The 20,523-nt window shown below is 56.8% G+C and overlaps 1 protein-coding gene across 21 annotated transcripts in view; it reads right to left on the bottom strand.

Moving 5' to 3' along the window:
* Nucleotides 1–20,523, bottom strand: part of AGAP1 (ArfGAP with GTPase domain, ankyrin repeat and PH domain 1) — a 514,165-nt gene that overhangs the window by 173,877 nt on the left and 319,765 nt on the right. For all 21 annotated transcript variants that reach the window (XM_070071494.2, XM_070071492.2, XM_089328880.1 and 18 more), the window contains one exon: nucleotides 843–1,011. In XM_070071494.2, the coding sequence (XP_069927595.2) occupies nucleotides 843–1,011 (169 nt within the window). The remainder of the gene's footprint in view (nucleotides 1–842; nucleotides 1,012–20,523) is intronic.

Raw genomic sequence — 20,523 nt, forward strand, 5'->3', positions numbered from 1 at the left:
GGGAGCACCCGTGGGAAGCAGCGAGGGGGCCAGGAGCCTGTTTTGTGACGACAGGATGTGGCTGAGTGAGCAGGAAGGGTGTTTGTGCGGGGAAAGCCAGAGCAGTTGTTGAAGGGACCCGTGTTGCAGGGTCTCAGGGCGGCTGGAGGACGAGGTGGATCTGAAGCGCTGTTCTCTGATGAGCAATCCCGGGAAGGCACAGGCCACAGCACAAGTCGTGCAAGGAGCCTTAAACAAACCCGAACAACGACCGCGAATGGCTCACAATGTACAAGGAGAGAAATCTCCAGACACATGGGATGTTGAGAAAATGCTAACGTTTTCTAATCTTGAATTAAATAATTAAAAAAAAAAAAAACCTTTTAAACGACAGTCAAGCAACCCAAATTTGCACTGAAGAGCGGCAGACGGCGGTTAAAGCACAGACAGCTGCATCTTCAGCCAGGCCAGGCGGCTTCCTTTAACCCTGCTCTGAATGGTTTTTCCACTTCCACTCACAAGGAAACCAGACATTAGTTAATCTGTGATATTTTAACCACGAATTTGTATTTTCTCGAAGAGTCTCAGTTACTCCAAGTTTACAGGCAGAATCCAACGTCAACCACAGAGCCCAGCAAAAGCTCGCTTTGGAGCTGAGAATCCGAACGCCACCGTGTGCGTGCGGGCACCCACGGGCCGGGAGGGGGCCGAGGGGTGAGGTCTCTACACCTCTGCGTGAGAGGCGACCGCTACCATCTCCACCATCTCCACCAGACCTAAAGGGCTCGGCGTTGCGCTGGAGCCACTGCCGTCTCCTGCCGCCCCGGTGCTGGGCTCCTCCAGCGAGTGTGCCGTGAGCTTACCTGAATTGGGTGAGATGTGTAAACTGCTCATGTCCTTGGACAGGCCGTTGGTTTTGGGGCTGGAGATGGGCGCGCAGGCCGACGTGGCGCGGGGCGGCCTCTTGCCGGGGACTTTCACAGTGGTTCTCAGAAGGTCGATCTCCTTGCCATGGACGTTCTGCATGTAATCCTGTTCAAAATGCCAAACACCCAAGAGAGATCAGACAGGGGACCCTGGACAGCCCGGGCCACCAGGAGGGGCCACCCACGCCCCTGCCCCACGAGGCCCTGGCGCCATCACTGCTGCATTTAGACTGGGGTTCTGCTTCTGCGTCCTGGGCTGACTCAGGGGCTGCAAACAGAGGAGCCATGGGAGACGCTCCTGGGTGGGGGATATTGTGCAAAGCATGCACAGAACACCGTGCTCTCTGAACTGGCTTCCGAGATGGCACACTGGGAACCCGGGCTGAGCCGGCAGATCCTAGGTGGCAGCCCCCGGAACAGGTGACCGCCTCCTCCCAACCTGTCTCAGCAGGGGCCGCCGTGAGACGTGCACGCACGGCCGACGCTGCCATCTGGGCATTCGGCCAGCGGAAGCTGGCTCTTCTATCAGGGCCCAGGAAGACGTCTGAGGTCAGCAAAGGGTGGTACTGAAAACATGGTGTGGGGCTGGCGCCGTGGCACAGCGGGGAAAGCCACCGCCTGCAGTGCCGGCATCCCATTTGGGCACTGGTTTGAGACCCAGCTGCTCTACTTCCGATCCAGCTCTCTGCTATGGCCTGGGAAAGCAGCAGAGGATGGCCCAAGTCCTTGGGCCCCTGTGCCCATGTGAGAGACACAGAAGAAGCTCCTGGCTCCTGGCTTCGGATCAGCCCAGCTCCAGCCATTGCGGCCATTTGGGGAGTGAACCTTTGGATGGAAGACCTCTCTCTCTCTCAAACTCTGCCTTTTAAGTAAGTAAATAAATCTTCTAAAAAGAAAATCTATGGTGCACATGGACGTATAGTCTGGATGTTACAAAGAAGGCGCATTCCCGTAAGCGTTACGCTTTCTCTAAGTGGTTCCCGGTACTCAGAGGAAGCACCTCCTCCTGCAGCCTCAGAGGTCAAGAGCACAGTCATGCAGGAGCCACAGGGAGGACAGTGTGGGTCCCGACAGCTCCCCGCAGGACACGGCTACCTGGCAGATGACAGGGGCAGAAAGGGTGAAAGGCAACCCCGAGCCCGGCGGAGGGCGCTGCTGACCAGTCACGAGTTACCGACTCGTTACACGTTGCTGTTGTTTTGGGCCTGCGCCTCCTTGTCTGTGGAATCCGTATTTTAAGCCCTCTGGACACATCTTAGTTAGTGTTGCACTTGACATACTCTAAATTGCCCTCGGATGATATATTTTGAGTGTTTTAAGACTAAAAAGGAAGTGGGAATAAATCTTTCTTTGACAGAATCTTGGTTTCTTCCCTTTGGATTCTAAGATCAGTAAATTCACATTTGTTTTAAGCTGCTGAGTTTAGGTCAATGTCCTTTTGGAAGGACCAACTGCAAGGGCCCCAGGCCGGCTGGAAAAGCGAGCAGTTTGCCCGGAACTGCCCACGGGCAGTTAGCATCATTGAGAGGGGCTGACGCTCCCGTCTGTAGGAGCAGGTCAGCTAGCCCAAGTGGGCCAGCAGGGGACACACAGAGTAGCCAGGGGGCCAAGAGAAGGACTGCAGGGACGGGCACTGACAAGGAGCCACTGCCTTATCTGCAGGCAGGATGTCTGATGGCAGGGCGAATGATGACGCGCTAGGAGCCCCCATCAGACTCCAGCGTGGGGCCAGATCCCCCTGATGGAAGGGGCCGCTCTCTGGTGGTCAGCACGAACCTGGGGTGTCACAGGCCTCACACCACAGCCCCTGGAACCAACAGGGCGGCCACCTGGGAGCCAAATCAGACAGAGGGTGCAGGAAGTCTCTGCAGAGGGACTCAGCATGGCAGGGGGCAGGGACGTGCAGATGGGATCCACAGGGCCCCAGGGGCTTCCCAGCGCCACCCCGCTAGCGGCAAAAGATGTGTCAGGGTCTCTAGTGACTTTCTGAAGGTAGACCTCAGGCGACCACTTCCTGGTAGGGAACGAAAGCTCAGAAAGTCAAGGTCAGAGCCAGGAGGAAGAGCAATGGTGGAAGACATGTGGAGAAAGGCTGGAGAGCTACATGGCAGGGGGGAGGGGCAAGGCCAGGTATCCTTCAGCCGGCACGAATGCACCTGCTGTCACCCAGGAGGCCCGCAGTGCAGGTGCCCAGCCTCCCCGGGTTGGCCCCCTGGCCCTTTCGTACCCCAGGTGTCTCAGGGAGGGACGCCCTCACGTCCACAGTGCGGGCTGGCTGTGGTCAGCCATGGCCACTTGAGAGGAGAGTCACTGCAGATTTGAGGAAGGGGAAGGCTGCATCCCGGCCGGGGACAGCAGATCTGACTCCACCTACCCGTGATGGGAGGCTCGATTTTAAAGATGGCGGCCACCCCAGAGTATCAGCAGCTAAGATACAAAGTGGTGGTTCTGGAAGGCGTGGACCAAAGATGGAGAGAAGGCGTTTATTATGAAAGCAGATGGAAAGATTGGGGGACTGGGGGACGGGCCCTCTCCCGGCAAAGCTCAGAGTTGGGCATGGTGAAAGGAATGCACGTTGGAGACGGACACGATCCTGGGCGGGGGCGGGTCACAGACAGCCAGCCTGTCCCCACGCGCCTCTAACCCACCGCCACCTGCCGTCAGCACCCGCCGGGAGGGCGCACCCAAGTTCCAGAAGCAAAGTGAACGCTCGCAAATAACGAATTTCTTCTTGCACAGTTACTCCTTTAAAAATATCAACTTGCTATAACTTTCTTCTTTAATGCCAATTCTCAACAAATTAAAATACAATAACAGGAGTGTAATTGAGCATTTATTGCTTATGGGCTCTAAAATGAGGCTAATCAGATAGTGAGCAGGCTCAGCATGGGCTCTTGCAATAGGCGCGTTTTAACATACAATAACCAGGATATTCTATCTAGAGTTATGACAGGAACGCACCACGCGCCTGCTCTTTGGGAGTGAACGCGGAGGGAACCCATTTATCTCAGCTCAGCATGGGCCGGGGGCTCTGTCTTCTTGCCTGTTGGGCGCCGAAACTTCAGAGAAAATAGAATACAAATGGGCACTTGCCGGATTTGAGCCACTAAGAATTCCTAGGACCCTACAAAACGCATTTCCTTCTCGGGACAGTCCTCTGGCCGGCCCTGGGGCTTCACAAACAGGCGGAAGGGAGAGCTGCACGGGTCTGCGGCTTGCGGCGTCCACCAAGGGAGGAGGCCGGCGCCGGGTCTGCGGGTTTTGGAAGAACTTTTCCTGCGCGTCTCTGGCTGGCTGCGAACTTAGAGCTCTGACCACTGAACACAATCCTCTCCTTAGAAGTGGGCTGTGCCGAGCCTTAAAAGGAAGACAGCAAGCCGGATTTTGATATGCAAATGTTCCAGATACTACCCCTTCTCCGTGTTAGTCCTAGAAAATGCTGATCACAGATAAAAGAGGAAAAAACCCTTTACCAAGGCATGAGGGTAATTCAAAGCCAAGCGCTTTTAAACAGCACTTAACAAGTCCCTGGGGCCTACTCAAGAGCCAAGCCCCCTGGAGGTGCCCAGTGCCTGCCCCTCAACAGCTTGAAAAAGTAGTAATTGCAAACCTATTTGCATTTTTCTTCTCAAGCTGTCCATGCTCGTCATGTGGATTATTTTTTCCAGGCAGGCGCAGGAGCAAAGGGACCCGCCGCCGAGCGCCCCGGCAGCTCCGTAACCGAGCCGCGCTGTCCCCCTGCAACCCTGCTCCCGCACCTTTGCCATTCCTTGTTTTTTACATTTCGCTCCTAATTATGTTGCATCTATTGCCGTACACTTAATTAGCTGCATTAATGTGATTTCTTTTCACATAGTCAAGCAATTAAGAGCTATGATTGAGTTTCATTCAATTAGCCTCAACAAACATGCTAATTGATGTCCCAGATGCAAATGAGGTGCAATGAGAGAAACCTGCTAGCAATTGAGCGCCGTGTCAGAGACCCAGCGCTTGCAGCTTGCTGACAGAAGCACAGCTTAACTGGCTCCCCCTTCTGTGGGGCTGCCTTAGGAGGAGGACTGGGCCGAGCCATTAGCGCCTCGCTGCAGATCGCTCCTGATACGGGGAATTAATTGATTCGCTGTTCTACAGTGATGTCCTACAATTTCACAGCTACTGTGTTCCCAGGACCGGGAGGTGAGCAGCCGGGCAGCGAGGACGGTGGTACCGAGTCCCCATCGGCCGACGGCATCAGGCTGCGCTCAGGAATGCCCCCTCCCCCCAACCACAAAGCCACCCCCGCCATCCGGGGCCTCCACGTGCACGACGGCCTTTATGGGCACTCAGCAAATGTTGAGTTCATCTCAGTCAGCTCAGGGGCATCTGGCACTCGGAGCCCAGCTCCAAATGCGGCCATCCATCAACAGTCCCTAAAAACACTCGCACTGCATCGATCCCCCCGCCCGCATCCGGAGGCTACCTTTGGCTGTTTTGGTGGAAGGCGGCTTGCTGATGCGTTCACAGGGATACCAAAAGCGGTTAACAAGATCTTGCAGCTAAAGAGTTATGCAGAAACTGTGACTGGCACCTCAGAGTCAGATCACAAGGAAAGCATAAAGGTCCAGGCACTGGCACTCCCCCGGCCGCCCGTCCCAGGCCGTGGCCAGCGGTCTCCTGTTCTACGTTCACCTTTCCAAGTCTCACGGGCCTTGACCTCCACGATTAAAGGATGGCAGAAACAACACAATTCTTTGCTCCGATTGGGTTTTTCCCAGTGAGTTCTGGCCTCTGACAGGACATTCGTGCCCACAAACCTAATGTTTCATACTAAACAACAACTAATACTTTGAGTGAGATGACTCTTCGTGCACACTGAAATCTGCTACGGTTCTCCCGAGCTGGCCAGACCATCTCCTCTTTCCGTAATCTAGTTCCGCCATCTTCAAAGCATGCTCCTTGTCGGGACAAAGCAGTTCTAACACCTTATCTGTCTTTTAATCGCCGTGATGGGGTTTGTTCTGATGGCGCAAAAGCCATGGTGGGCGAAAATGCCGGCACCTCAGTGTGAGTCAAGGTCATGGCTCCAAACCGTGCTGCTGGCGCTCGCCATATGAGCCATCACAACCTCTAAGCAGAAACAGACAAATGCTCTTCATAAACCAAAAAAAAAAAAAAAAAGACAAGCTGCTAACTTATTTATTTATAGCAACCTCAACCCCTAAGGCTCAAGTCTCAAGTGTGCGAGTGCTGACTGGCAAGTGTGCATCCGGCCTGGGGACCGGCTGCGGGATGTCTGGGTACTCTGAGTTGCAAGCTCAACTAGCCACTTCCGTGATGGCCCGTTCTGCTTGAAAGGAGACTGGGGCATGCACCATGGCCGCCCAGGCACGGCTATGCCAGGCATCTCCTTGAAATAAACAAAATGAACACTTTAAGAAAACCACCTGACAGCACCGCTGCCCAGTGGTAAACTCCGAGCTTCCTAGCGAGAGTGGGAAACTTAAGACCTCCCACGTCTCCCAGGAGCTGGGCACACCCCCAGTCCCCAGCAGCTCATCTGACAAGACTGCTGGTGACATCAACAAATGTAGCTTCAGGACACTGTATGATGGGAAGTGTCCCACCTGGAAGTCGGCATACTTCAGGGTAAAGCCAGCATTCTTGGCGTGACGGATGATGTCACGTGGATGGACGCATGTGGGCGGGCACGCATGCACGGATAAAACACGCACGACATGTCACATGGATGGACGCATGTGGGTGCCACACATGGATAAAACACACACGACATGTCACATGGATGGGCACATGTGGGTGGCCATGCACGGATAAAACACGCACGACAGAGCGCTCAAAGTCAGCCAGGTGGGTGCAACGCGGCAGAGAAGACAACACGTGACACGGTTAACATTCCACTCTGTCACTGAGATTTAAGACGCGATCAAACGTCGAGCTCCAGTGTAGAACAGAAGAGGAACATCCAATCACCTAACGTGACTGTTAGAACTTTCCTCCCTCTTCCACTCTGTTTTTGGATGTCGAGATCTTCTTGTCATAATTCAACCAAAACAACCTATCGTAACAGACGGAAGCAGGTGTGAGAATCCGGCTCTTACATTAACCCGGGCACTAACAGAGACCTGTGATAATGTGAAACGATGCTGATCTCATCACGATTTCCTTCTGTTCCTAAACCATACTTTTCCTAAGAATATTATTTACATTAAAACATAATGGGTGGTTTACTATGTTAAATGAAGTACATAAATATTTAAACATTTTTTCTCCGTTTGAATTTCTAAGCTGGTAAGTATCAATAGTTGAAACTGATCCAAGCTTCTGGGGGGCCCTGAACCCCAAAGGTTTGAGAATGGCTAACCTAGCTCATCGACTGGTTCCTTGTGCAATTCCGTGCACGTAACTGGCGGGAGAGCACTCTGCGGACACCGTAAGTAAATGCTACCCTGGTTTGCTGTCTTCCTTTCTGATGCAAAGACCAACCCATTATCCCCTTTCTCCACTGGTCCTCAGTGTGCAGGTCCAGAAAGCAGTTCTGAGATTTCCCCAATCCTCCCAAAGAAAGTATGTAAAAGAAGCCATTGTTGGCTGGACAGCTATTTCTCCAACTCCGGTTAATGCTACTTTTAGAGGACACGAATCTACACACACACGTAGCACAGTCCAGTCAGACGTCAGGCAAGGGTCAAGTCCGACACTCATGAACAGTCAACAACTACAGCCACAGGCGCAGGCGCAGAGGAAGCCGCGCCCCTGCAAACACCGCGGAGACACGGAGAAGCCGTGAGACATCTGGTGGCATCGTTCCGGACCACAGCCTCAGAGCTGGGCACGTCTCCTTCTCTCTAAAGGACCCCAGTCACCACAGCAAGGTGGGTGCAGAGAGCAAGGGCAAAAAGTCTCCTTAGGGGGCAGTTCTGCTTCCCAAGACAGCCAACGAATTCCCGCGTCACTTTGCGAGCTGCCCCCGTGAAGACCCCCTGAGGCCGGGCCTGGAAGGAGGCTGTCCTGGGCCCCGGGAATTATGTGACGCATGGCAAAGGAGCAGGGTGGCGTCCCAGCGAGGTTCCCACCCCACACAGCAGCGCTCCCGTCCCGTGGGCAGCAGTGGCTGGCATCCAGTATCTGTGGGCTGCTGCCGCCGCCCAACCGGAGCCCAGGGGGATAGGTTATTATAATATAAATCAAAACAGCGAGAACTGCAAATTGGATTATGGATCTACCTTTCGCTTCTTGAGTGTCTCTGTCTTGATTGACCTACTGTGCTGAGCTTTCCACTGCAAGATTTTCCCCAACTCAGGTTAAACTGAATTTTGTCTGCTGTAAGCTGCGCCTGCTCAAGCCGCGCCTGCAGAATGTGAGTGGACGCCCAGCACAGGAAGTGGCCGGCGGTCTCGTCCCCTTCAGTCACTGCAGGCCACTTCCACAGGCTGGCCCCAGTGAAAAGCCACCACAGCAGCCCACGTGGTGGAGCCGGCACCACGCCGTGGTTGTCCTCGTAGTTGTGACAATACTCACTCACACCTAGCCTGCAACAAGGGGACCAGCAGGCAGGGCTTGGGCCTCCTGGGTTCCAGAGAAGAGTGCCCCATAGTGATGTGAAGTCTGTCTGGGTCCCATTAAACCAGATTTCCGGGGACGCGTTTGCTGGACAGGCACCACGCTTTTCAGATGGCACGGCACGTGCACCTGCTCTCCCAGGACGCCTGCCCTCGAGCAGCAGGGAGAGACTCTCACGGCAGCGGTTGTCTGTCACAGCTTTTAAGCGCTTTTCTCATTTCTAAACTTCGGGGTCGGACCGTGGAGAAGCCTCCCACACACAGACGTGTCTCTAGCTTTCCACGCCTTGTTTGTGTGGGAGCCGTTCCCTCCGCCACACTCGGCGGCACTGGGTATCAGCCGGTTTACTAGTTCCGAGACAAAGGCCGCTGGCCGGAGGGCCAGGGATCCAGTCTCTACTTCCGTCTTGGGTGGGCGAGCTCCGCCATCGCTCCAGGTCCCTGCCTCGTGGGGTTGATGCAAGCATTGACCGAGATAACACACGAAGTGCCTAACCAGTGCTGAAGCCCTCAGTAGATGTGAGCGTTTGCGACTCCCTGTCCAGCAAAGAGACCGAAGCACGTCGCCGCTGCCCGGACTCCATGTGGCTGCTTCCTGAGCTGAAGCTTCGGCCGCCACTGGAGGTGCCGGTTCTGACACGACAAGTCATTAGGCGTGAACCGCAAAGCTATTTGTCACGTTGTAGCACGGGGGAAAAATTGTCCTCTGAAAGTGCGTGACGTCGCCTATGTTTTTTTTTTTCTCCTTTTAATTCTTTCCTTTTTTGGTGGGGGAGGCACGGATATATAAGTCAGACGTTTTTATTGCAAAACGCCGTCTGGAAAAGATGCAAAACAAAATTGCTAAAATGCAAGGGGGAGGGAAAAAAAAAAACTAAGGGGGGAAAACAAAAGGCCCCCTTCCCTTTGCTTATGGAGTTCAAAGGCATAGCAGGCAGCACCCTGCAGCAAACGGGAAGCCACACTAATTTTAAAGCCATAAAATGCTATCAAGTGCCCTGCGGGGCAGGGCTACGCTGAAGCTAGTGGCACCTAAATAAGACATGGTTCATTTACTTCGCAGCTTAGCCTAATGTAATCATCAGCGGAGTTTTCGCCTAGAGTTGAACGGGCAAGCGGCGGCTGCAGCCGGGGCGGCCCCCCCAGCCATCGAGGGGGCCGCGGCGAGGCTGCTGTTGATTAGAAAATTTTTCAGTTTTGACAAGCCCTTAATGAACATAAATCGCACCTTGATTGGTTTCCATTTGGGGCCACGGGCACACCTGAGAAGAGGCAGGAGTCTGCGGCTCCGCCTCGCCCTGCCTCGCGAGACCCTGGCAACAAGCCGGCAATCAGGTTATGAGCCAGAGAAGAAAATATTTATAAAATACAATAATGAAATTCAATTCCTTAGCAGAGGCGAAAGAACATTTCCCCGCTACCCCCCACGGCCGCCCTCTCCCACAGAGTCCTCCGCCGTGAGTCAGCGTCACGGGGGGGAGGGAGCGCTGTGATTTATTTACCTCTCGCTCCAGAATCTCTGGCCACGATTTGTAACACTAAAAGGCCTCAAATGGAAAACAAAATGAGGCAAATTGGGCACAAAGGATGGCTGGTGCTATCCGAGACCTCGCGCCGTGCACGGATAGGTCGGTGTTTCAGGGGCTCCGCGAAGCTTCAACACTCAGGCCCACAGGCTGCGCCGCCAAATCTGGATCTTTCCAGAAACGCACACACCAAGGGGCTTCGGAAGCTCCATGGAAAAGGGCATTAAGAGATAGGCTTATCCTGATGCACAAAATTTTGAAATTTCTGGTTTTTTGACATTATGCATCTTCCATAAACTCCCTGAAGACCGCTCCCCCACATGCATGGATTTCAAAAGCCTTTTTTTTTAAATCAAAAATAAACTAATTTAATTCCATTTTCCACAGACTTTTTGAAGTGCCCTTGTACACACATATGCTCTATATTTTCATTTTATTAAAAATAAAAAAAGACCAGGAGGCAGAATTTTCCAGTGTAGGAAACGGGTGGGGAGGGTGCAGCCCACTTGGTTGAATTTTGACAGGGAGATGAAGACTGCCCTGCTGAGCTATAGACACTGTGATGACATCAATACCAAGCCAAGCTGAGACCCAGTGCAGATGAATTCCGGACACTTGCTGTTTAGATCCTAAACACTTCCCAAACCGTGGAGGCGCCGAACGACACGCAGGGATCTAACCCGTGTCAGTGTACCCGGGGTGAGCTCCCCAGCGGCCGCTCTGCCCAGGTGGAGCTGCGGATGCTTCGACCACCGTGGCAGGACCGCCGCCAGGGGTTCGGCAGTGTTGACGTCTGGGAGTTACGATTTATGATGCTCTCTACAGTAGGCTGGATGAATGACTGGGGTGACAAGGATAACTCCCGGGGCACCTAAAGCACAGGCCGGGGGCGCTTCTCACCCTGCAAGGGTGCTCTGCAGATGCAGGGGGCGCACCCGTGGCCGCACGGCTGCTGGGCGGCCGCCTTTGGGCCACCGAGGCTTGGACCAACATTTGAGTTACTGATGCCCTGCAACTCACTATCCTGAGGACGGGGCCCAGCAAACGTCCCAAGGGTCGTCTCAGTCTGGCCTGGGGAGGCTGGGCGGACGGCTTTGAGATCCAGCTGTCCCCAAGAGGTCGCCCATGTCAGCTAAACCCACACGCTCTGAAGAGGTGTTTGTACATCCGTGGTCACGGCAGCATGACCACAGGCAAGAGGCGGGAGCAGACCAAGCGTCCTCTGTGGACAAGAGGATAAAAAAATTGCGGTGCAGACAGAAGAGGGAAGGGAACTGGGAAAGCGAGCAGCTCTGACCCGGGCCACAGCCTGGACGAACTCAGGACATCAGGCCAAGCCCCGCAGGCCAGTGACAAAAAAGACAGGCGTGCAGGATTCCACGAGGTGAGGGTGCTTTCATGCAGCTCACGCGAGATGTACTTAAAAGATGCGTTCATTTTGGTGCGAGAAAACGTAGGAAGCTATGTAGGTTTTTCCCTATGACGCACCATCCACTATCTTTCTTAAAGTTCCTCTTAGGCACAGATTTCTAATATTTTATGCTAAGATACACTGAGCCCTCAGTTCTAGTTTCCACACACCCTTTTAAGATTTTTTTATTCATTGAAAGGAAGAGTTAGAGAGAGAGGATTAGAGAGCAAGAGATTCTGCATCCACTGGTTCACTCCCCAAGTGGCCCCAATGGCTGGTGCTGGGCTGGGGCTGGCCCGGAGCTCGGAGCTTCTTCCAGGTCTCCACGTGCGTGCAGGGGACCAAGGACTTAGGCCACCATCCACTGCTTCCCAAGGCGCATTTACAGGGAGCTGGTTTGGAAGTGAAGCAGCCAGCCCACATGGGATGCCAGCAGAGCATGCAGGGGCTGAACCTGCTACCCACAGCACCCACCCCCTCCACAAAACCTCTTAAAGTAGCCTCATACGAGGTCCCTGGAGGAAACAAACCCAGAGATAAAGTGGAATGGAGCTGAGGGGCAGGGGTGGGAAGTCAGCGTTTCATGGGAACAGTCTCAGTTCTGAAAGGCCAGAGAATTTGGGGGATGAGCTACACGACCATAGGAATGCACTCAGCACTACGGAACTGCTTGTTTAAAAAGTGTGCATGCGTGTGTGTGTGTGTGCGTGCGTGTGCGTACTAACACGCCTGTGGCCATAGCAGAGGATCTGGTTCCATTCCCGGCCCCAGCTCCTAACTGTAGCTTCCTCCCAATGCAGGCCCTGGGAGGCAGTGGTGAAGGCCCCAGTAGCTGAGTTCCTGGACCTATACAGGAGATCCTGGATTGAGCTCCTGACTCCTGGTTCCTGTGTGACCCAGCCCTGCACACTGCAGGCATCTGGGGCAATGAACCAGTGGGAGGGAGATCTGTCTACTTGTCACTCTCTGCCTCTCAAATTAAAAAATATATTTTTGAACTTTAAGAAAATTAAAAAAAAAAAAAACAGTTAAAACATGATCCCAGAGTACACCTCATGGGGGCCACCCCAGGAGGCGGGGACATTGAAGCCCGGACTGGGCGACACTCAGGAGATGGTCTGGCAAGGAGGCGGGCAGGAAAGAACACCCCCAGGAGGGCCAGGGCTTCATCCTAGGGGGAGTGGCAACCCCGCGGTCACGGAGATGTTTCCAGAATAAACAGAACCAGGACAAGAATTCCAAGGCCAGAAGGGCTTCCACACATAAGGACTGCTCTCTTTGCACCACTGATTTGGCGTGGATGACCACGTGAGGGGCCATGTGAGAGCCACACCGTGGCCCCTGCGGCCCTGGGACCCACATCGCTGGTTGGGAGGCCAGCGAGGAGGGTCTGAGACAGCCCGTGGACTCCCAGCCCAGGGCTGCCCCAACCTGCCTGCCAGAGGAACGGGCCTGGGAGGAGCTGACGTCACACCTCATCCACCGAGGAGGGAAGGCAGGGATGAAGGGCTGGGAGCCAGAGAGAGTGACCCCAGCTTCCTCTCATCACCCACAAGGAAGCCATGGCTGCAGCTCCCGAGTGTGAGTGACTGCAGGGCCCTGGGTCGTCGCATCTCTCAGAACCTGTCTCAAACCCTTTCTCGGACACGGGCAGGTTCTCAGGGTGGGGCTCACACCCCTGGCTGGGAAGCGACTCACGGGGACACCTGAGCTATGGTGTCCCGGGGGGAAGCAGGCAACACCTGCAGATGTGAGGACGCAAGCTTGTGTCCGACCAGGACAAAGTCGTGTTATTGCGGGGCGGTGCAGGGGGGATGGGTGTCATCTCGAGGCCCAGCGGCAGCCGGCACACCTGGGGTTCTGCAGGGATGGGTGTCATCTCGAGGCCCAGCGGCAGCCGGCACACTTGGGGTTCTGCAGGGATGGGTGCCATCTCGAGGCCCAGTGGCAGCCGGCACACCTGCGGTTCTCTCTGCCTGCCTGCCTGCAATGATGCTGCCTTTTGACCACTCCCAGGAAGACCACCTGCGGCCTATCACACACGAACCCACTCCTGCCTGCCTGACACAGCTCAGAGCAGAACTCAGACACCAGAGCTCCCGTGTCTGCGTGACCCCCGAATCCACCCTGAACAGGGTGTTCTGGACTGCAGCAGAGGCTCTGGTTGCCAAGGCTCTTCCGCAATGCTGCGTGTGCGCGTTCGCTCCCCACCCCCACCACGCTGATCTACAGGCAGGGCAGTCACCCTGGGCATTGTGGGTTCCAACTGCATTGGGACTTTTTAAAAAGCAGAGCCTGGGGTTGTCAGTAGTGAGGCCTGGAGCCCGAGCAGTCTAGAAGCAAAGACCCTAACGGGGTCCTGTGGCCCAGGGCCCCAGTGTGGCCTCTCTGAAGCCGAAGAGACCTAAGTGCTGGGCACATGTGCGTGCCGGGCACTTGCCAGCCCCTGCGCAGGCTCTGGGGACCGAAGGCCACAGAGGCACAGCTGTCCAAGGACAGTGGCTGAACACGCCAGGGGCTCGGCTGGAAGGGAGCTTCCAGCACTGTGGCTTCCTAGAGGGGCAGCGAGATGAGAACTGTTGGTCATAAAGAGGAATCACGCCGACTGCGGCAACATGTCACACGCACACACACACGTGCACACGCACACACACAGACACACGACACCTCCGACTATGCGCAGCAAGGCGGGCACTCGTCGTCCCGGGGTTTCTGCCAGTTCCATCCTTCAAATGCCTTCACGTCTGTGGATTTGGGATTTGAACGTGTCCGTCTGGTCACCTTGACAGTGGCCGTGCTGACTTCCTGTGGAGAGCTTCTCCGAGGGTAACTGGAGGCCCTCAGGTGGACCTGCGGAGCTGGGAGAGGGAGTAAGCGCGGATCCTGGCCGGGCCCTGCAGCACAGCGTCCTGGCCACGGGAGGACGGTGGGCACTCGGGAGGGCGCCCACGCGCTCAGCACGGGAGGGACCGTGCTGCTCACGACTTGGGAGTCTTTTGAGAACGACTTCTTTAGGGAAGGGAAGACCCTTGGTGGGAATCACAACAGCAGGAGATGGAGTTGCTGACTCGGAGACTCGAGACGCCAAACTCTGCATTCGGAGGCCAGGCAGCATCAGTGGGACAGCGCTGACCACACACACTCAAGGGCTCCGCGTGGGGTGGCAGAGGCGGCCCTGTCCACAGTGGGCCTGCTTCCAGGGAGCCAAGCTCCTCTGCAGAGAAGGCTCCGGGGCTGCACATCAGGGAGAAGTGGACGCAGCCACAGCTGTCTCGGGCTCCGGCGACAGGCAGGACGGGAACAAACGTAGGAGTGGGAGCTTTCAAAGCCTGAGCAACTCCCACAGGACAGCGGGGGTGGCCACAGGGGAGGGCTGCTCACAGCCGCCCAAGGCCTCAGGACGATGCCAGAGGGCAGGGCCAGCTTCCTGGACAGGGGCCCAGAGTGTCCTTGGCCCGCCCGTGTGGCCTCTGAGCGCCTCCTTACAGGTCCACTTAGGAGTCCCAGCGCACACATCCTCATCACGGCCAGTTCTGCCCTGCCCTCGACGGCTGCTCTGTCGACACGCAAGATGGATAGGTGGCCACGCGGAGCTGCGAAGCCCCGAGGTCCGGGCTCTTTCTCATTATCCCCTCCATTTTTCTATCAAGGTGTTCCCTAAGGCTTGTGTCTGTGTCTCCAGCAGGCAGCCACGGACCCAAGGACAGGCCGCCCCCGTCCACCCCAACTCTGCTCTAGCCACGTGTCCTGAACCCACGCAGTACCCATTCATTATCTCTCCCAGGCAAGCCAGGCCGCTGCGGCTTTGCAAAGGGTCTCGGAGTCGGACCATCATTCAGGGTGGCAAACCCGTGGACTACGGAGGAGCAGCCGCATACGTCGCCCTGCTTGCTCCTTGCTGACGCTTTGCAAAACGTCGAGTGGAGATCAAGACCAGCCGTGCTGCTCGGTCCTGGGACAAGGGGACCCGCCTGTCCCACATGGCCTGGGCTCCTGTGGTCTTAGCAAGGCAAATCCTGAGATGCCCTCGGGCCTGGGGCAAAGCAGGGCAGCAGGACACCTCCCCGGAGCGTCGGCAGCCGCGCAGTGTTCTGCACTCTGAGCTGGGCTGTATGCACTGTTTTGATTCTTCATAGGCCCCAGAGAAAGAAAGATGGATGACCCGAACCAGGCTGGGCTGGGCCCCAGTCCCAGTCTCGCCAAGTGACTGATCGCACCCAGTGGCTTCAGCGCTGGGATAAATTTCAGTCCTGGGCTGCAGCTTCAGTCACACGCGCTTGCGTCTGAAGTGGCCGGGAGATAGCAGCACCAGACTCCTCACCCAGCGTACACATTCTCCACGCTTCCAGGAGAGACGCCGCCCACAGGTTCTCAGGTGCACCGCATGGACCTGAAGGGGCCCGACTCAGGCAGTAGGCATCTGTCCAGGGCCTGCAGGCTGTGCACACAGGTGCCACGGGGAACCAGCTGCTGGACACACTGTTGTGGAAACAATGTGTCCACACTGGCCACTGTCCCTGCCGTCCTGCCCCAGCACCGACCCCGTGGCTGGGCTGGGCACCCAGTTTGAGAGCCCCTGGGTGGTTGACACTGACCACCACGTTTTCCTCCTGTGCCCACACCTGCTCCTCTGTAACTACAAAGAAGCGAGGAGGCAGGGGGCGGCGTCATCTGGGACAGCACCCCCTGCTACGGCGTCCTTAGCCTATGGGGCCACACTGAAGCAGGCTGGAGCTTGTGGCACTGGGTGCAGGGTGGAACTAAGATTTCTTGGTACCGGAGGTGGGCGGCACTGCTCAGAGGGAATTCCAGGGAACTTGTCTCACCGGACTGGCTCAGCAGCGTTCCCAGCATGCCCCTGGCTTCCTGAGAAGCCATCACTCCCTGGGACGTGGGCTCTCACAGGGAGCTCCGCGCCACACTGACAGAGGAACACTGCTAAGGTGTCGACGGCGGGAAGCAGGCCTGGGGTGAGAGGGTTTTCCTTCCCGGGGGAGGGTAGGTACAGGTGCAGCCTGGTCGGGACAGAGGAGAGGCGGCCCAGGACCAAGGTCTCCTAAACCATCTTGGTAGGAACAGGGGCTGGGCTCAGGTGAAAATGCACAAGGACACATCTAGAGGAGGACGCCACAGAAGCGGGCAGACTGAAGCAAGAGCGAGTGCCAAATGACACCCTGGGGCCAAGGCCCACCCCAGGGCCCCTGCTCAAAGCCCCTGCCTTGAGGAAACCTGCGGGCGGCCATGGGGACAATGCACCGTCCCGTCCTAAGCACATGAGAGCCACCGAGCCTCAGGTCAGTGGTAGAGGGGCAGCAGTGCTGCATGTCCAAGCTCCGGTCAGGGTTTCAAGGAGTCCACAGTCCAGCTGGGGCCACACAGCGCTGCTGGCTTCATCGAGGGGCCGGGTTTCTATTCTAGCACACAGAGCATGGAAAGCACCCGTCTGGGATGGAAACCTGGGGTTCATGTCCCAGGGATGATCTGTTCCACAGACCCCTGTGCAATGCTGCCTGAGGCACCCAAATGAACCCTTCCGGGAGACACCTGTAAGGGCATCCAGTGGAGACATCCTCACACCCTCACCCACAGCACAGCCCGTCTGTCCCTGGCCTCCACACTGCCTGCCGGGGGTCGGCAAAGCCAGAGCCACTGCTGCTAGGGACCCTCTCCAAGCGCATGCTTGAGCAGGGGCCTTGCTGGCAGCCACGGGCGCTGAGCACGCCACTGGGAGGTGGCAGCTCCGTCCCACAGCGAACTGAACTCTCAGCCCACCGGGGAATTGAACTTCGCTCACCAAAGCAGGTGCCGTCCGGAGCGGCCCCCAGGAGGAGTGCCCCTGCCCTCCCAGAGGAGACGAGGCCTCCAGGACGGGCCGCCCAGCCCGGGCAGTGTTGGCCTTGGGCAGGGGCTCCACGTCCTGGGTTTTGATCCTCAAGAACAAGTACTCCTGAGCCCTCTAAACCAACGGTGGGGGTGGCGGGGCAAAGGGCAGCAGCGCCACGAGGGAGCTTCAAAACGCTGTTTGTGCACAGCCGCAATCAAAAGCTTACGTTCCTTCTGATGCAGAGACATTCTGAAACGCACGCATAGGCGGGGTCTCCACCAAGTTCACGGACAATGCGGATTATGAACAAAACTAAGCATGGTTCCAAAGGCTTCCTGTGCTGAAGTAAACATACCTTTCAATTCCATTTGCTAGGAACTCTGTGAAGCGGCGTCACGCGAGGGACCCTCTTTGCCTATCAGCTGGATTCCGCCGCTCGTTCTCGCTCCAGTCTTCCCTCTCCTTCCCCCCAAGTTGGCCTGAGAGCCAAGTGCAGGGTGGCCTGAGGATTCAGGGTTCAGCCCACCAGAGACCGGGAGCAGCACCCACATGGGCAGGGGACAAACGTGTGTGCTGGCATAGAGGCAGCCACACAGCAGTGCACGCACACACAAAAGTGCTGCCAGGGCTGCTGCCCGGCATCTCCTAGCCTCCAATCTGAATCCTACGTGTCAGGAGCAGCCGGGTGCTCTCCTCGCCCCACCCTGACCCCACTGTAGAACCAGTCGGCTCCCGGATCTGCAGACCCAACCAACAGAGGGCTGAAAACACTCCAAAAACTCCTGCGTCTGTGCTGGCCATGCACAGTGCCCCACCTCTCACTCCTCCCGCCACTGTGCGGTCGACCAGCTCGCCCAGCGTTTTCTCTGTGTCAGCTGCTGTAAGGGGGCTGTGCCTAGATGGTATGCAAACACAGTGTCATTTACACTGGGACTTGGCACCCACGATGCTGCCACCAGGGGGTCTTGGAGCCCATCTCCTGTGGACAGCGTGGGAAAGCTGGACTGCCTGTTGGAATCCGTTCCTTAAGCAGCTTGCTAGTTTTGTTTGTTTGTTTGTCTTCCCTTTGTAAGTTAATTACCTACACTTGTTAAACGGCAGTGGACGACACTGTGAAGTGGGACAGGCTGGTGTGGTCGTCCCACTCTTGCTGGATTTCCACAAATTGTTTAGCCTGGTCCCTTCCTGCAGCTCGATGGAAAGCAACGGGCTTGAGGCTTACACCCTGTGCTCAGGGCACAGCCCTGCTCCGGGGCTCCCAGGGGCTCCGTCCCCCAGGAAAGAGTGCTGGACGCAGCACGGAGCACGTTTCCCTGTGGCAGGGAGGAGGGAGCTATTCTGGGCCACTGACCACCTGTAATGACTTCATGTCAGTCTAGAGGGCTGGACACAGGCCCGCATCCCACGCGGCGGGGTCCTCAGGGTCAGACGGGAGCACTCCGACCGTGTGGCCAGTGACAGGGCTGTGGCCGAGCACGACGGCTCTGAATCCCCGAGCTCCCCAATACCGAACCACAAATGCCACCATCGCCCGAGCTGTCGCCTCAGTGGGCCTCCTGCCGACGTGCAGCTTGGAGCTAAGCGGACAGCGGGTGCCATGGGCGGACCCGTGTCTAACTGACACCACCTGGATCTAGCAGCTTTGGGAACTTTCCGGACTGAAACACCTGGGCCTTTCTCCAAGGGGCAGGATGCTGGGACTTGAACTAGCAACACCTTCCTGAGCTCCCAAGTCTCCCATGGGGCGATGGGGGGTGGGGCTGCCTAGATTCTGCTGACGGGGCCCCCTGGGCACACCTGTGTCTCTTAGGCACTGACTCGGCCATCAGGGATGTGCAGTGCCCCCGCAGCTCACAAAGAAGCGATGCGCTCCAGGCCCCTGTGAGACACCTGCCACCTGCTGCAGGAGCTTGGCTTGGAGATCCCACAGGGATGGCACGGCAGCGACGGGCAAGGCCAGGCCACCTCCCCTGCTCTGGCGACTCAGTCCCTTCCTGGCGTCAGCCAGGGAGCTCCCAGGAGACTGGCTTTAACTGGTCTGCACTTGGAAATGACATCATCTCCTGAGAGGCCCCAAGGTGTCCCTCTCTGCGCTCCTGGACCAGTCACGCATCCTAGGAGGATAAAGAGAATTGACAGGACAGGCAAACGGGAGGCCACGGCACGCCCACGCCTGTGAGAGGACGTGTCTGGGGCTCTGACGGTGAGCAGTCAAGGGCTGGAGTGACACAGAAGCAGAGACAGACCCTCCTGGAGGAACCTGCTGGACAGAGCGGGGCCCGGCCCCCCCTCGGCGAGAAGCCAACGTCGCTCACTGAGCCTGGGCGGGGCAGGTGTGCAGCTGGTGACCTGGAACGTGCCCTCGATCTGATCTCACTCTGCACTGGCCGCCGGGCACGGCCAAGAAGGCCACTCTGACTCTGCTCTCTGAGTTACAGAGCCGCTGGGTCAACAGGCCTGCGCCCTCCTCCGGGGCATCATGAGGAAGTGTGCCACCTACAGGGCGCCTGCCCCGGGGGCCCGGCAGCTCCGGAGCCAGAACCGGTGTTGCCCCGGTGTCCCGGTGTCCCGGGCGGGCGCTGGGTACTGCGATGGAGACTATCTGTATATGACGGAGTACACCTGTGGTCCCTGCACACGTCACAGGGAAACGGAGAGGTGGTAGCTGTGTCTTACGTGCATCTACAAAGTGCGCGCCTGACACGTGATGGGGCTGTTTCCTGACAAACTCATCCGAGGTTCAAAACGCGTTGCATGCACCATCACCTACTGAAAACCAAACACCGCCGCTTAGCCTAACCTACCTTACGCGTGCTCGGAACACGCCCCCTGGCCTAGAACTGGGCAAGGTAACGTAACACAAGTCTAGGCGCCCGACATCTCCTGGACCTATGAGATACCCAGCTGAGAGGGAAGGACAGAACGGCTGTGCAAGTTTGCTTTCGCACGATGGCGAGGCTGAGCCACTGTTACGTCGGGGATCACCTGCATATACCCCCAAAGCAAAGCACGGGCGGCATCCCGCTGAGAACCAGAGACCCGTCAGAGACACCCACACAGTGACTGGCTTCCTTCTGGCCACGGTAACTGGCGGTGCAGCCACTGCTGTCGGACAAAGGGGAGAGGGTACGTTACACCAGAAGCAGATGGAACAGCAAGGGAACCACTTGTTATCGCTAATAATGGAAAGGACTTCTCCCCCTAAAACCAGGTAGGGGTGGGCTCGCTGGAGCACTCGCGAGTACAGCATTTGACCACCCGAGAACTGGCAGGTGCCCGCGCTGACGGCAGAAACGGAGTC

This window comes from Oryctolagus cuniculus, chromosome 3 (genome assembly GCF_051225735.1).
Source record: "Oryctolagus cuniculus isolate XC-2025 breed Fujian yellow rabbit chromosome 3, ASM5122573v1, whole genome shotgun sequence".
Taxonomy (NCBI): domain Eukaryota; kingdom Metazoa; phylum Chordata; class Mammalia; order Lagomorpha; family Leporidae; genus Oryctolagus; species Oryctolagus cuniculus.